The sequence below is a fragment of the Phaseolus vulgaris genome, chromosome 7 (genome assembly GCF_051622355.1).
Source record: "Phaseolus vulgaris cultivar YP4 chromosome 7, ASM5162235v1, whole genome shotgun sequence".
Lineage (NCBI taxonomy): Eukaryota > Viridiplantae > Streptophyta > Magnoliopsida > Fabales > Fabaceae > Phaseolus > Phaseolus vulgaris.
In genome coordinates this window covers 48,380,031-48,395,729 of record NC_143504.1, presented here as the reverse complement: position 1 = coordinate 48,395,729, position 15,699 = coordinate 48,380,031, and the positions used below count along the sequence as shown (strand labels likewise).

General features: G+C 30.7%; 1 protein-coding gene across 1 annotated transcript; it reads right to left on the bottom strand.

Annotated features, from left to right (window-relative positions):
• LOC137829702 (truncated basic helix-loop-helix protein A) lies at window positions 1-14,393 on the bottom strand. Its single transcript, XM_068636586.2, has 8 exons — window positions 13,588-14,393; window positions 13,146-13,400; window positions 10,808-10,904; window positions 10,173-10,187; window positions 9,960-10,016; window positions 9,347-9,869; window positions 773-1,314; window positions 1-680 (listed from the first exon to the last, which is right to left on the bottom strand). Exons 1-8 carry the CDS (start codon window positions 13,689-13,691, stop codon window positions 285-287), a joined length of 1,989 nt encoding a protein of 662 aa, XP_068492687.2. The 5' UTR covers window positions 13,692-14,393; the 3' UTR covers window positions 1-284.
• Window positions 14,394-15,699: the final 1,306 nt, after the last annotated feature.

Genomic DNA, 15,699 nt, shown 5'->3' with positions numbered 1-15,699 from the left:
TATACCAAATAATCTGCTATATTATTATTGTTATAAATAGAATAGATGGATCATACATAACTAGGAGACTAAATAGAATGTGAACTAGTTTAATTAATAACTAATTAAAACTCTAATGACAGCATTGGTTCCTAGTTTGTTTTTAGTTCATGAGGGTTTGTGATTATTCACATCTGGCTTGAATCTTAGATACACATTAAGCCATTGTGATTGGCTATTACAAGAAAAATGAAAGAGCAGTTAAATTCATGAAGTTAAGCCATGAAAATTCGAAGAATGGTTTTTCAGTGGACAGCGTGGGGAATGATTCGGTTGAGTGCCTTCTTCACTTCCACAATGCTAACCTTCTTCCCGTTCGCATGTTCCTTCACCTTTGCCCTCAACTCCGCCATGAACACCCCATTGTTAAGTGATGATTGCACCCCAATAACCTCTATCCTCACCTCCCTCAGCATCTGCATCACGTCAAGAAGCAACCCTTCTCTGTGGAGGCACTCAATCTCCAACAGTGCATCGCTCTCAATGATCGAAACTTGCACTGATGTTGCCGCCTCAGCCTCCACCGCCGTCGCCTTCGCAGCCACCCCTTCCACGATCCTCACCTTCCTCTTCTCCATCACTGTCACCCCACTCCTCTGCTGCTCCTTGCTCGAATTGCTACTCGTCCTTTGAACCGTTACCTATTCACATTCATCAACACATCCACAAATCATGTCACCAAAATCAACTTTATAACATGGATAATCTCATTGTTTGTTGATTCTAAAATCACCTCAGGGAGCTTGGAACGGTGTTCGGCCTCAGTGTGGCGGTTTCGCGCCTCCAGCTCCTGGATCTTCCGCCGCAGCTGCTTTACATACTCGATGGTGTCACCCAGAATGGATGCCTTGTCCATTTTCGTGACGAAGGGGACCAGTGACCGCAGGATTACGAACCGCTCGTTCAGCTTCTCGCGGCGGCGGCGCTCCGCGAGCACGTGGTTGGCGCTCAGCTCGTCCTGCGGCGTTCCCTTGCCGCGCAGCTTGGGGTCTGCGGTGGTTTGGGGAGAAGTGTCGGCGGGGTTCTTGGCGTGGAGGTAGGGGACCGTGAAGAGAATGTACTTGAGGAGCCACTGGCTGGGGCCGTCCACCGCCGGCTGGAAGAGGTGGCTGGCGCGGCTGCTCCACTTTGCGAAAGCTGAATGCGGGGAATATGTGATGTAGCCAACGGAGGTCGGCGAGGTTGGCCACCGGCTGGACTGGTTTTGGAGGATGTTAGATACAGTTTCAGAGTAGTGATTGTCCTCTTGAGTTAAGTCTTCTAATAGATGAGGGGCTGCAAAATACATCCACACATTTAACACGTGGAAAATTATGTGTAAAATTAGTATAACTAAAGAAAAAGAAAAAGAAAAAACATTACATTGACAACTTTATAGGTAGATAAACCAGTTTATATATTTTTTTTCCCATCAACTCACATATGATATGCATGTGTCTCTCTCAGTAAAAAAAATATTTTTTCTTTCAATTTTAACAGTTATAATATTAAATCTACTAACTAAATTATTAACACTTTCTTATAATATTATTATTTTTCATATCAATTATTGCAAGTTTTAAGGAATGTTTTTAAAATTGAATCCCTAAAGTCTAAATTGATTATTTAACAAATCTAAGCATTCCTTTCAACAGAAATTTATCATGATTCAACTGGTATAAATAAAAGAAAGTAGTAAGAATTATACAATATGAGAGTTAAAAGATATAAAAACACGACTTCACAGCATGCATTCCAAAGCATAAGGTTCTACAGTATATACACATGTTTTTTTTATAAATGTATTCAGAGTAATAATAAGTCTCAAAATTCAGTATCGATTGTTATTTCTCTCAAAATAAAAATATGCTTTATAAATTACAAATCTCGAGTATCATATATAGGTCTTTTTTTAAGATAAGGATATGTGTCTCACATAAGTTATTATTTGTCTGAAGGTTAATGTAAAAATAAAGTACAAGTTAATATTGATATCATAAAAAATATATATAATAATGCAAGTCAAAATATTAAATGTGTACAAGTACAATAATAATAAATAGTTTTATGAAATTACCATTTTAAGTTAAAATATTTAAAATTCTTTTAATTAACCCATTCAACCAAATTAACTTTTGCCCTAGTTTGTTTTAATACATAGAATATAAAAATAATAGTTTAAACATGTTTTTAGTTAATGTAGATATTATTCCATCTATTTTTAATCATTACAAAAATATTTATTAATTTAAGTTCTTGATATTTTTTTTAATTTTTATTTTTTAATCATATCACTAACTATAGTTAAGTTTAAGCTAAGAATGAAAAAATATTAATATAATTAAGATAAAAAAAATTCACAATTAAGATGATTACATTTTTCTAGACACTCAATCTAATTAATTAATATGCACATTATCATTTCTTATTTTAATCTCTATAAATTTTGTATCACTTTTAAATCTTTGACGATTATGTTAGTGTGTTTTTTTTATATTTATTAACATATACTGAATTTGGTAAGCAAATATAAAAATATTAATTAAAATAATTATATTAATTTTAAGTTCATTATTCAATCAAAAAATATATTTAATATTTTTTATTAATAAGATAACCACTTATATTTTTAATATATTATGAAATGTAATTTTTATTTTAGAATAATAATGATTTTTTATTAATCAAATACTATTTAAATATAATTTAAATATATTACAGTTGATAATTATAAAAATATAAGGCATATTTATATTTATCTTTTTAGAAAAATTCAAGTTATGAAACTATAAAATAAGTCATGTTAAAATTAAATTATTGAAAAAATTAGAAAAATATATATAATTATTTTATTTATATTAATAGACAATATATTACTATTTAACTAAAGTATGCATCTAAAAAATATATTCCTGTTTTTTTTTGTTGTATTAATTAATATTTTTTATTTTAACATTAAAATAATCAAGAGTTATAAGAAAGTATAGAACAAAACAATTAGAAAATATTAGAGTTTTAATAAGAAGATATTTTCATAAGAACTAAAAAAAGACATACTCATATTTAATTTATATATATATATATATATATATATATATATATATATATATATAAACGAGAGATAAAAAAAGTTAATTATAAGAATAAAGATGATAGATATTTTGAAAGATAATGGAGATAAGATTTTAAAGTTCTAGAATAAATGTAAAAGTTAAAGTATAAAGAAAATTCAGGTTTACATTTAAAACAATCATCAACAAAAATCAAGGATTATAGATGTGTTTCAAGCTCTTAATTGTATACGGATTCAAATATCCTTAAAATATCTCCTTTTAATTTATTTTATTTTTTTTATAAAAAAACAAAAATCAAGGATAAAACGGTAGAGAAAAAAAATATCAATAAATAAAATAATAAATAAAAAAATGGTTGAGAAAGATGTATAAATACGCTATAAGAAATTCATTAAATAAAAATCAAAATTAGGGATTAAAAAAATTATTGGTATTTAAAGTAGTTTCTATTCTTAATAAAATTTATAAAGTTTCTAAATTAATATCTAATTAGCTATTAATTTTTTAAGTACCAACTACTCTAAATTATATGGTTGGTAGTTAAAATCTTGATATTTAATTAGATACCAATTTATAAATTATTTATTAATAATAAAATTAGTTTAGATATAAATAAATATTTTAGTCTCTAAAATAGTATCTAATTTAGTCAATATAACAACTAATTATGTTTTGTTTATAAAATTGATTTCTATTTAAAGATTTTATAGTAGTGTAATATATAAAATTGTTTTTTAATTTTTAGTATACTTCTTAATCCATCCATGTAACACTATTTTGTTTATTTTCTTCTACTTCATATATTCTCTTTCAAACACGGGATAAAATTAATCATTTAATTGAAGTATAATTTATTTTTATAACTTTTAAGTTATTTTCTCCCTAATACTACATTTTGTTTGTATTAAGAAATATATTAAAACTAAAATATATTAATATTTTATAACAATACAATGAGAAATATTTTTTTTATATACATCTTACCTTCTAATATAATCTTTAATACATATTTTGTTACTTTTCTTATCTCAATCTTATTTTTAAATAACTTCTAATTGTGGCAGAATGTCTAACATGTCTAGGTGGAAAGTGATGGTCATATGAAGATTATAAGATATTGAAGTTGGAGCAAGGAGAGTAATGGTAAATATGTTACAATTCACATGTGATACTCTATGTGCAAGGCGAAAAGAAAGAACGTTATAACTATTAAGAGCTATTTTTGAATTAAGTTTTGGGTTGACAACCAATTCTATAAAACTATGATATGTGATATATATTTGTGTTGATCAACATACTTTGGACATGTTTTATCTCTTGCTCAATTACAATCAGATGTCCATACCTTTCACATACCTGGGAGGTAGGGGAAATAAGAGATATAAACTCACTTCTAGAATGATATGTTAGATAACATAAAAAAGAGGTTAGCTAAGTGGAAAGACAAACACCTCTCTTTTGCGGGAAGAGTAACCCTCACAAAGTCTGTTATCACAATTGTGTCTTTGCTCTATATGTTTGTGTTTAAGGTACCCCTAAAGTTAGGAATAAAATCCAAAGAGAATTTATTTGGGGTTGAGAGCATAGTAATAAGAAAATTGCATGGGTTAAATGAAGGGATATGTGTAAGTGAAAAGAGGACGGGGGATTAGGATTAGAGATATCCATACTTTTGAAGTAGCCTTATTAGGTAAATGGAAATGGAGATTGAAAATGGAACATGGTGTGGGTTGTGGAAAGAAGTGCTAGACTCAAAGTATGGTTCTTGGAAAAGCCTAGATAACCAAAATGAACATAATATAGAGTCTTGGTGGCGGAGATATATAAGGAAAGTGTGCGGGAAAGGGACAAGTAATAATTGGTTCAACAACAACATAACATGGTCTAGGGGAGACGAATATCATATTAGATTTTGGAAACATAATTGGATGTGAGGACTCACTTCGTGATAACTATCCACATTTTGTTTGTTAACTCTTGTGCAAAAGAATGTAGCTTAAGGAACATGACTATCTTGGGTGGGAGAGGTAGGGAGTTGAATCTAGAATGGCACAGTGATTTGATTGGGCGAGAGATCAGGTAGCAACATTTATGATTGACTTGGGATGATGTTATATCCACGAAGGTAAAATAGACACTTGGGTTTGGAAGATACATAATATAATACCTATACTATTAGGTCAACGTATAATAGAGCGAGAGATATCCTGGTGGGGAATGAAGTTCATACAGTACAAGAACTATGGTTGATTAAGGCTATGCCATCTGCTTTGCATTTTGTCTGAAAATTAACTATTAGTAGAATTGCCACTAGAGATAATTTGGATAAGAGAGGTGTGAGTGTTGTGTGTCCTCTTTTTGTATTGTGAGGGATGAACACAGAGTCAATCCAACACCTATTTCTTTTGAATGTGATGTATCTTGGAGGGTATAGAAATTATGTGATAAATGGATTGACATAAACTCTATTTATCAAAACTCTGCCTATCTCAATTTCCTATGTCAGGGATGTCCAAGGAAGGAAAAAAAAGTATGGAAATCCATGTGGGTTGCTATAGTGTGGTATATTTGGTTACATAAGAACAACATCATCTTCAAGAGTTCAACTCTGGATATGAGACAGTCTTTGTCCACTATTCTGCATAAAAGATTCAGTAAGTTAAATTTCTAATCTTGGTAAAAATTATAACGTCATGAATCAGTTTGGTTTTGAGGGTGGTTAACACAACTCTTTCATGTCAAGTTTTGCTATGCTATTATTTTTGGAAATTCCTATTGTGTTAGCTTGTTTAAGTATTGCAAAGTAGGATTAGGGAATTTTTACATGGTTATGTAGGAGGACCTCTTGGATCGTGCATCATGCTCTTGGAAAGTGTTATGTCCTCCTCCTGCAAAACCATTTTGGTGTAACTATAACACAACAAAATGGGTATGCATTAAATGTTGGGAGAGCTTCTTCAAATGATGTCATAGTTAGGGGTGGCAAAATGGACTAATCTGTTTCGTTTTGACTTGACCCGTCACTGGCTTGCCAGGTTATACGGGCTGATATTAGTAACCCACCTATTGTAGGGTGGGTTGGTGGGCTAGCCCGCCACCTTTCATTTTTTTTTTCTTTTTCTATTTTGAATCTATTTACTTGGTTGTAGTCCTTGATATCACTTTTTGAACAATAAAAATGCAAGAAAAAATAATAAAATTGAATCAAACTTTAATATTCTAATAAAAGAATGTTTAATGCCTAACAAAATAAAGTAAATATCAACAATACTTCAATGAATCAAATGATATATAAAGAAATTATTGTAAATAAAGTTTTATTTAAAACATTGACTACCACCAATTTTAATTTAAAAAACATAGTCTTTGTTGAAACGGTAAAAAACATAATCCTTCTCCCTTTGACATTCCTAGCCATAGTCTTTATTGAAACCATAGATTAATAAAGTTAATCATACTTTGTTGTATCAAAGAAATGATACTTTTGTATTATCCTTTCACCTCTTAATTTTAGTTTGAGTTAATGTAGTTACTAATGTCTTGCTCTTTTTGTGGATTGAGCATCATACACACACATGTGCAACATGCTTTTTATGATTGGCCTTTTGTGTATATTGATTTTATATATGAGTTAGCCAAATACTTTATTTTATTTTTTATTGTTAATAAAAAATTATTTAAGATTCAAATTATTTTCTTTGACATTTCAATTTTCTTTATGTATTAAAAATATATTAAAAGTGATATATATATATATATATATATTAATATGTAAATAATAAAAATATAACAACAATTAAATTTAGTTTGATAATATAGAATAACACGATAAAAATACGTATGTATTTCCAATTTGATTTATATAAATTATATTTTTATTTTTATTTGTTTATAATATTATATTCTATGGTGAGAAAGAGAAAAAAAAATTAAGTTTATTAAAGTAGAAGTGTAATTGTACGGGATGAAACTTACTTTAAATTTTAAAGAAAAACTGTTTTATTTGAAAAATACATAGTTAAAATTAATATAAGTATAAACAATAGAAAGAAATCATTAAAAATCAATTAATTTAGAGATAAAAAATTAATTAATATATTAGTTAAATTTAGTACTATTTTATAAATTAAAAAAATATTAATATCTAAAATAATTTTATTACTAATAAAAATTTATAAAATAGTTTTTAAGTTATATCTAAAATTAACTATCAAGATTTAACTACTTACTAATTTAATTTTAAATTAGTTTCTAATTAAAAGAATGATTAATTTTATTATTTAGAGACTAATAAATTAATTTCTAAAATACTTTCTTTATATTATAAAATTTAACCAAATAAAAATAATACAGTGTGAGACAATGTGGACATATCCTAGCACATATGTTTCCACTGTTATTTAATAAATTAAATTTACTCATTTATACACACCTTGATATCTTTTAAAGTAGATAATATTTGGTGTCCATTTATGTTCACTATCTTGAAGATGCATTACTAAGTCTAATAAAAGTTTATTAAAAATCAAGGACTTGTAATTTATTTGTTGCGAAAAGTACATCTTCTTTTTCGTTTGCAGTCTGAGATTTTGGAGTCTATTGAAATAGTGGCAATGGCTAGAAACTTAGACATATGTTGGTTTTTTCTACCTAAAACAAGGGCAAGAAAGAATATTCTACACTCAACTTATTTGATGTCTTTTTGTTGACATTATAATATCTATAATGTTTTGGATTTATCTTCCAACATGTCCAATGATCAGGTGTTGATTGATTTTGGAGATTTTTTTATCCAAACAATGCATATCTTTACACAAACACATCTAATCATTAAACAATGCTTTAGTTCCTCTTTGCCTGCAACCACTTATATATTGGTGTGGTTTGAGAAGAAATTAAAAGAATAGATTTTCTGTATTAAATTTTATTTATTTTTGTGATTTTATTAATTTCATCTCTATTTATCTTCAATAAGATACTTTTAACTTTTTTTTTACTCATTCAGTCTATTTTCACTCATAATTTTTTCCCGACTCCTACAGAATACTCTCAAACCATTACTATTTAACAAGTAGTAATATTACCTAGGCATCTCTCTCTCTCTCTCTATATATATATATATATTATGCATTATCTCTTGTTACTATTATGATTATAACAATTTCAATATTCTCATTTTCTCTCTAAAGATAGATAATTAATTAAAAATAAGTAGTTATATCTTAAAATTTCAAAACGAAAAAAATAAAAATAAATAAAAAGAAATACAATTTTATATGTATGTAAAATAAATTGGGGGCCAAACCTCTTCAAACGCCATTAAACTCGACCACTCCTCATAACAATCATCATTATTATTATTAAATTATGAACACCATATTTATTTATTATGATCATTAATTAATGTGTGTGTCATGGTTATCATTATTATCAACATCTTGTATTGTTCTATTGTAGTCTATACTGTTATAGTTTATCGTATTGACAGTAACTAGTCCTAAAAATAATGTAAGAGAGAGAGAGAGAGAGAGGTAGATAAATAGTGATGAGTATAAAATGATGATATATGGTATTTAGTTTACCAGTAAGAAATTACTGTCCAAATGCATTAATAATGGTTGAATAAAACGATAGCTTTAATTATGGTACTTGTTGGGTGTTTTATTTACTTTGAATGCACCGTATACTATTTTTGTCTTCTTTTTTTGACTACGCATAAACTTTCGCTTTTCTTTCAGTTGTAGCAGTCATATTTTCGTTTTGTAGTGTGTACATGGACAAGGGTCTTTATTGTGACATATTTGCATGGGGATCACGGTGTTTGTTTACGTACATATATACTGTGGGATCACTACTTTCATGCGTCAGCATTCAAAACCAATTTGGTAGTTTAGACTTTTGGGGAGGACCCGGGGACCCTCCCTAAATGCTTTAGACAATAAATCTTTTAGGATAAGGACCACATGCCCTAGCTAGCTAGTGACAAACAAACTATTATAGCTCTAGATCCTTTAATTAATAATAACTCATAACTACCTAATTAATATCTTTTTTTTCTTGGTGAGCTCCTAACGTGGTCCACACTATGTTTATGTTGTTGTGTTACAAACTTATTGAACTTAGCATACACTATCATGTATTTTATTTTAGGTGTTGAATGTTTGGTGAGTGGCCGTTGTAATGCTATATCAAGCCTTTTATCATTCATATCTATGCATCACTGTTTCTGCAGGACTAAATAACTACCGGTTTACCTGAAGCTGGTAGTTGAACTTGTAATGCCTCTTGACTCGGGCCCCATCTCAGGGTCGACTCAGCTTGCCCCGCCGCGCTCCCTCCTTGACTCACCGCCAGCAAATGGAAGTCCGAGTCCAAGTTGTTCGATCCGTCGTTTGGAGACCCGACCCGGATATCCTCCGGCATCTCCAGCTGCATCAGCTCGCTCGGCTCCGCCCCCGTGACGTCCTCCATCTCCGGCGTCGTGACCTGCCCGGGAATTCGGCCTCCGGTTTCTTCCTCAGAGGCGGACTCCGCCTCCTCCTCTTCCTCCTCCTCCTCCTCCTCTTCGTCCTCTTCCTCCTCCTCTTCGTCCATCTCGTCGTTTTGGGTAGGATTGGGTGGGTCTGCGACGGTGTACATGACGGCGGGGTTGTGGTCGGAGGAGGAGATGGGGTTGGAGGTTGAGTGCTCGGACAGGGCGGGCTTGGGCGGCAGAGGGTGGTGGTGGTCTGTGAAGAATGTCTTCACGTGGTGAATGAAGTTAAGGTCTTCTTGAACCTAAGCAAACAAATGAAGATATCGAAGACAAAGGTTGTTACGTTAAGAGTGATTTGTTAGTTTAGGAGGGAGTGAAGATTGGTTAGTTACCTTATCCGTTGTACCGAACTCAACCACTCCGTCCAATAAAGGAATGCACACCACTGTCTGTATGTTACAAATGACAAACCCATCATATTTTATTATATTTATATATTCTTATTCACTTTAATTTTCCTCTCTTTTTCTGTTTTTTATTGGACTTCAATGCATTTAGATGCAGAAGTACACAATGAGAAAGAAAGATAGAAAAAGAATGGTTACCTGTATTCGAGCACTCTAGGATCGTGGAAAATTTTGCAACCAGAAACCAGAGGAAAACACAAGGTAGTTAGTAAATTAATAAATCACCCTTCATGTTATTCAATAAATTCAAAACCAAAAGCAACTCGTGTAACTTTCTTTATATCCAAAATGAATAAAGTTTCTTTTAGAGTATAATACACTAAAAAACAAGCATTCAACAATCGATTTTATAATTATGGAGTTAATATTTCAAAAAATTAAGTAAATGTAACTGAAAAAGCACAGCACGAGTACAGTAAGTGTGAAATTATCAGGTTGTTTAAATTAAATCAGCGACTAAGAAAATCGTTAGACATACATAATACATACATAAACTTTGAAGGCATGTATGTTTATGTTCTGCATTATTATCCTTGTTAGCTTTCCTATATTATATTCTGCACTCCCCTTCATCGATGCTGTAGAAAAAATGTAAGCTTTTCCCAGTTAAAAAAAGTAAGGTTAATGTTTATGGAAATTGATTAGAATTTAATTTAATATATTAATATTTTATATTTTTTAATGTAATAAACTCTTTTCTTTGGATACTTTCTACTTTTAATAGCATTTGTCTAAAATTTTTATATTAACTGTTTGGTACATAGAAGAAGCACCTTGGCTAGAATAGCTCGTGAAAATGTTTTGCTGTCCACCTCGTTTGCACCAGTGAGCCAAACATGCTGCCTCCTAGCATATGCCTTTCCAGGCAACCTTATAGTGCAGTTCAGTAATATGTGTCAAATACAAAAAAAATAAATTAAAAAATAATCATTTTTTTTGCAAATTCCATACTTCAATTATTATACCACTACAAGGTAATTAAAAAATACGTTAATCTAGGAATACAACACGTTTGCAGATTATTGTAACCTGAGTAGTTAATTGTAAATTTCACTCTTAATTTATTATTGATTTTTTTATCCTATGATTTACTTTTGCAATGTCAGCAATACTATACTTATTGAAACAATTAAATTGATATATTTTATAATAAACCAATAACGAGAAATCATTCAATGTATGTTACTAAGATTCCCATAATTGTAGAGAATCTAAACAATAGTCACAAATAATCATTTGCTTCATACAGACAGATGAAGATCCTGATATGTTAAAAGCAAACATAATAATGTCCTACATATTAGAGAAAGATACAAAATCAGTTATATATAGAAAGGTCTACAATTATTTATATATAGTTCCATAATTTAATTTTATATCTTTCTCTCTTATAACAAACACAACATTGTCATGTTTCTTTCTAACATGAAATAATCGTAATCGCACAAAATCTTATATGCCTTTAACATTAGTGCATTATTATTAGATTCCTAATATAGTCCTGCTCCACTAAGCTCTATTGAACTTTTTATTTGTCCTTCTCCCCACCGTAGCGTCTCTTACAGAAAATATATATATATAAAAGCAAAGGGATGATAGCTTTGTGTGTGTGAATGTAGACCAGCCTAAATTCACACCCTATCTTTTACATAATTGAGAACTAAACAGTTTACTGCAACATTTGATAGGAGCATGCATCCATCTGTTATATAGGGAGCAATTGATGTTATATATCCGTTTGATGATAGAGAAAATGGTATTAGCAATTTAGGAGAAACTAGGAAGGTATACATGTATCACTCAAACACGGATTCCTAGTAATTTATTTTCCAAAATGAAAATATGATGGTGGAAAAAGTTTGATCCTGGCGGAGGAAGAAGAAAAGGAAGATGGAGGTGTGATTGCAAAAAGTTCCAAATGCAGGATGCTAGCAACAGTGGAAACTTTTTGCAGCTATATCGCTTTAAATTTGAACGCTTTAATTTGTCTGGTTTCTCAAAATAGGCAATTCCCTCTAGCAGCAGTCCTATTCAAGCATATAATGCGCAACTAAATATTGACCAGCTCAGCAAATTCTTTTTTGACAGAATGCTCCGAATATATTCCCCAACACATTCTAACATAACTCTCAATATCAATGCTGTCAGTTTGACAAATTTACGTAATCTAACTGTGCTTCATTTACTCCTGAAAGCAGAATCTGAGAAACCTTCGAATAGGAAGAAGAAATAAAGTCCCTCAACCACCTTTTGGTACGTAGAGACAAATGATACCATACGTGAAACACTTCCAACAAAAAAGTGAAATTGCGCAAGTTTTACCGTCTCTTCTCTTTTTCCACAAAAAATATCAAATTCCTTTCAGTTTAGAATCCGCACTGAGCAGCATCTCTTTAATACAATATTTTCAATAAACACTTCTTTTTCGACTCAAATGTGTAATCATTCATAAAATGACACGAGTTTTGCAACTTATTTAATAAATATCTGTACAATATTAGAGAGGGAATCAAAGAAAGCTTGTTATATACCTTTTTTACTGACACTTCATAAATTCGAAGCTACTCAGATTGCATTTAAACTACACTCACAGAAGCCTCTGGGCTTGCCTTCATGCCTCACCAAAATGCACTTCTAGGTGAGGGAAGTTGCATTGATGCTTCATTGAAAGCCTCTAGCATAACCTCTTTATGAGAAAAGGATTTAACATCTTTAATTTTCTCTAAACAAAGTAAGGAAGGCACTTGTTTTCAAAAGCCAAGTTAGCAGAAATGGAAAGTTATTAAATTTTTGCAGCTGCTATCGTTGCATTTAAATTCACAAGTCACAGTAGCTAGTCTCTCCCTCTCTCTTTTACTAAGGGACTCTAATATTTCTCCTCACCCTTTACTAAAGCTACCGTTCCACTTATCTTCAAAAGGTAATTAACTCAAATTTTGAACTGAAACTATACATATGTAGAAAATGGCCTATCAGATAGTAAAAATTCACCAGATCAAATATAGTTCAACATTTAAAAAGAGTCTTAAAGAACTGATAAAGTTAAAGTTATTAGATTTCTATGTAAAGACATAAAGAGAGCTTTATGACAAATAATGAAACATGACTTACCCAACACCAGGAGGAAAGGAGAATGAGACACACATCAAATAGAACCATTCGGATTCTGTTAGGTCCTCTGGTGACAAGGCGGCGCAAGGCCGGCGAGTTGGCGGATTTGTCTCTCCGGCAGACAATGATTCATAGAGTTCTCTAAGTTGCTGGCTTCTTTGGAGAGATGCCTCCTCAGCACTCACCTCCATTGGTTGCACCGTCTTCCTAGTCTTGATTGCCCCATTGTAGTACCCATCACCCCAAACCAGAATCCTAAACCAACATAATTAACATATAACACATGACCTTAAAATAACAAATTATAATTTAGTGGCACACTACTTACAAACACGCACATGTGTCGGTTAGAGAGATTGAGAAACATTAATTAGAAGACTATTAGTCATTATATATCATATGGGACAATTAGTGTGGACAAAGTGAATTAATAACCACGTACACTTGTTGTGGACAAAGTTGCCAGAAGAGGCTATAAGTCCAGTGAACAGATTGCACCGCAGCCTGCAACATGCTTTGGAGCCTATTGCCTAGTGGTGCAGCCATTGTTCCCAACAGGGTTTTGGAACAGCAGGCTTTTTGGTTACTTCTGTGGAACCATGTCTACCTTGCTTCAAAAAACTTACCCAAAAGTGGGAAAAAGTTGAGAAAAAGGAAAAAAAAAAAAAAGGGTTCTTGGTTTTGATGAGAAGTTAATAGGCAATGAAAAAAGAGTGGGATCTGAGCCGAAAATCAAAGCATTAAGTTATTCCGAATGAAAGGAAGGGAGACAATAAGGTAAGAGGGAGTTCGAAAGGGAGAAGAGAAGGTCAAGAAATGCAGATGGATGTGTGTGTTGCGTATTGGAGAGAAAGAGATCTTAAAAAGGTGTATGACTTTGAGGTGGATACGCGGGCGATCCAAGAATTACGATATCTCTGTAAGGAGAAGATCTAGGAACGTTTGTTGGTTAATGATCAGAAAGAGAGAGATAGAGAGAGAGAGAGAGAGAAATAGGGTTTTGAAACTCAAGAAAATATATGGTTTTGACTGGTTGGTCTACCAGACAGTTGTAGCTAGCTATGAGGTTTGTGAATGATTAGGCTGAGGGTGTGTTGTGGTTTGTTAGTTGTGTTATTTTGGACACCCCTCCAGGATTCTGGTGCTAAGAAAGAAAACAAAATTACTTTTTAAAATCTATTTGGGTATGTATACTTGATGAGTAAAAGACACATAGAAAGGATCCATGTGTGTGTGATAGACTTTAGGATAACAGAGCAACAAATACTAACAACAATACTTATAAATGACACAAAAATCAACCACCGGTGTTTCATAAAAAAAACGTGGGATTATGTCAAACCCCTAAATTCTAATCATAAACATAAATGAATTAAAAATTGAAAGAAGTGTTCAACCCTTATACAACTCATTGTTAACTTTTAAATTATTGGTTTAATTTTCAGATAGGACTGATATAAAGATTTTGAGAAAAGTTAGCAATATATTAATTTTACATATGAAAAATAAGGTCAAGCAAGGAACTCAACAGTAAGTACATGTATCTACCAATAACATTTTTACATCCACCGTTTATTTCTTATCAATTAGACTAATATATTTGTTGATAATAACATATTGTTTTTCAGATATCTTTTTTATTTTATTAAAATTAATTTGTTAGAGTGTTTTTTTTTTGTTAGCACTCTCAAAACAATTATACTATTAATATTTAATAAAAACTTTAGATGTAAGTTAAAATTAATTACAAAAAATAGAAATGACAATTTATTACTGAATGACGATGAAAAAATAATCATACAACCGTTGTGCTTTAGTGACAGAAAATAATTAATTAACTAAATTAGAAACTAAATAATATTGGTTTCTAAATTAGTTTCCATTAATGTTAAATGGTTTCTACATTGGTATCTAATTAGCAACCAAAGTTTTTGCTACCAAATTTAAAAACTAAATAATTGGTAGTTAAAACCTTGGTTGCTAATTAGATACCAATTTAAAAACCATTTAACAATAATAAAAATTAATTTAGGAACCAATTTTTTTTTTTAGTTTTTAAAATGGTTTCTACTTTAGTTACTATAACAACTAATTATTTTTTGTTTCTAAAATTAGTTTCTATTTTATGTTTTTCTTGTAGTGTTTAATTAATTTCTTTAAATTTTTATGATATATATATGAATTTTTATGATATAATTTTATGAATGTACACTTGCATACTTACTCAAGCTAAATAATTGAATTTAAAATTACTTAGCAAATTTCAAATAATTTATATCAACTTGTTTATGTGAGAGGAATTTTTTTTAAGTTACTTTAAAACTTAATTATAAATTAAGAATTGAAAATTTATTAGCTATTTGACAGTTTTAACTTAAGATCCCTATCAAGCTGTAGTACATCTAATAAATAATTCTGATTTTTTAAGTATGTATAGTTAGTTGTTTAGTAATTAGATTTGTGTGTATGAAAAAACATTTTTGAAAAAAAAATCAACTTCTAGTTTCTACCAGCCGGTTGTGTTGTTTCAAGCATCTTTGAGTGAATGTGAGTT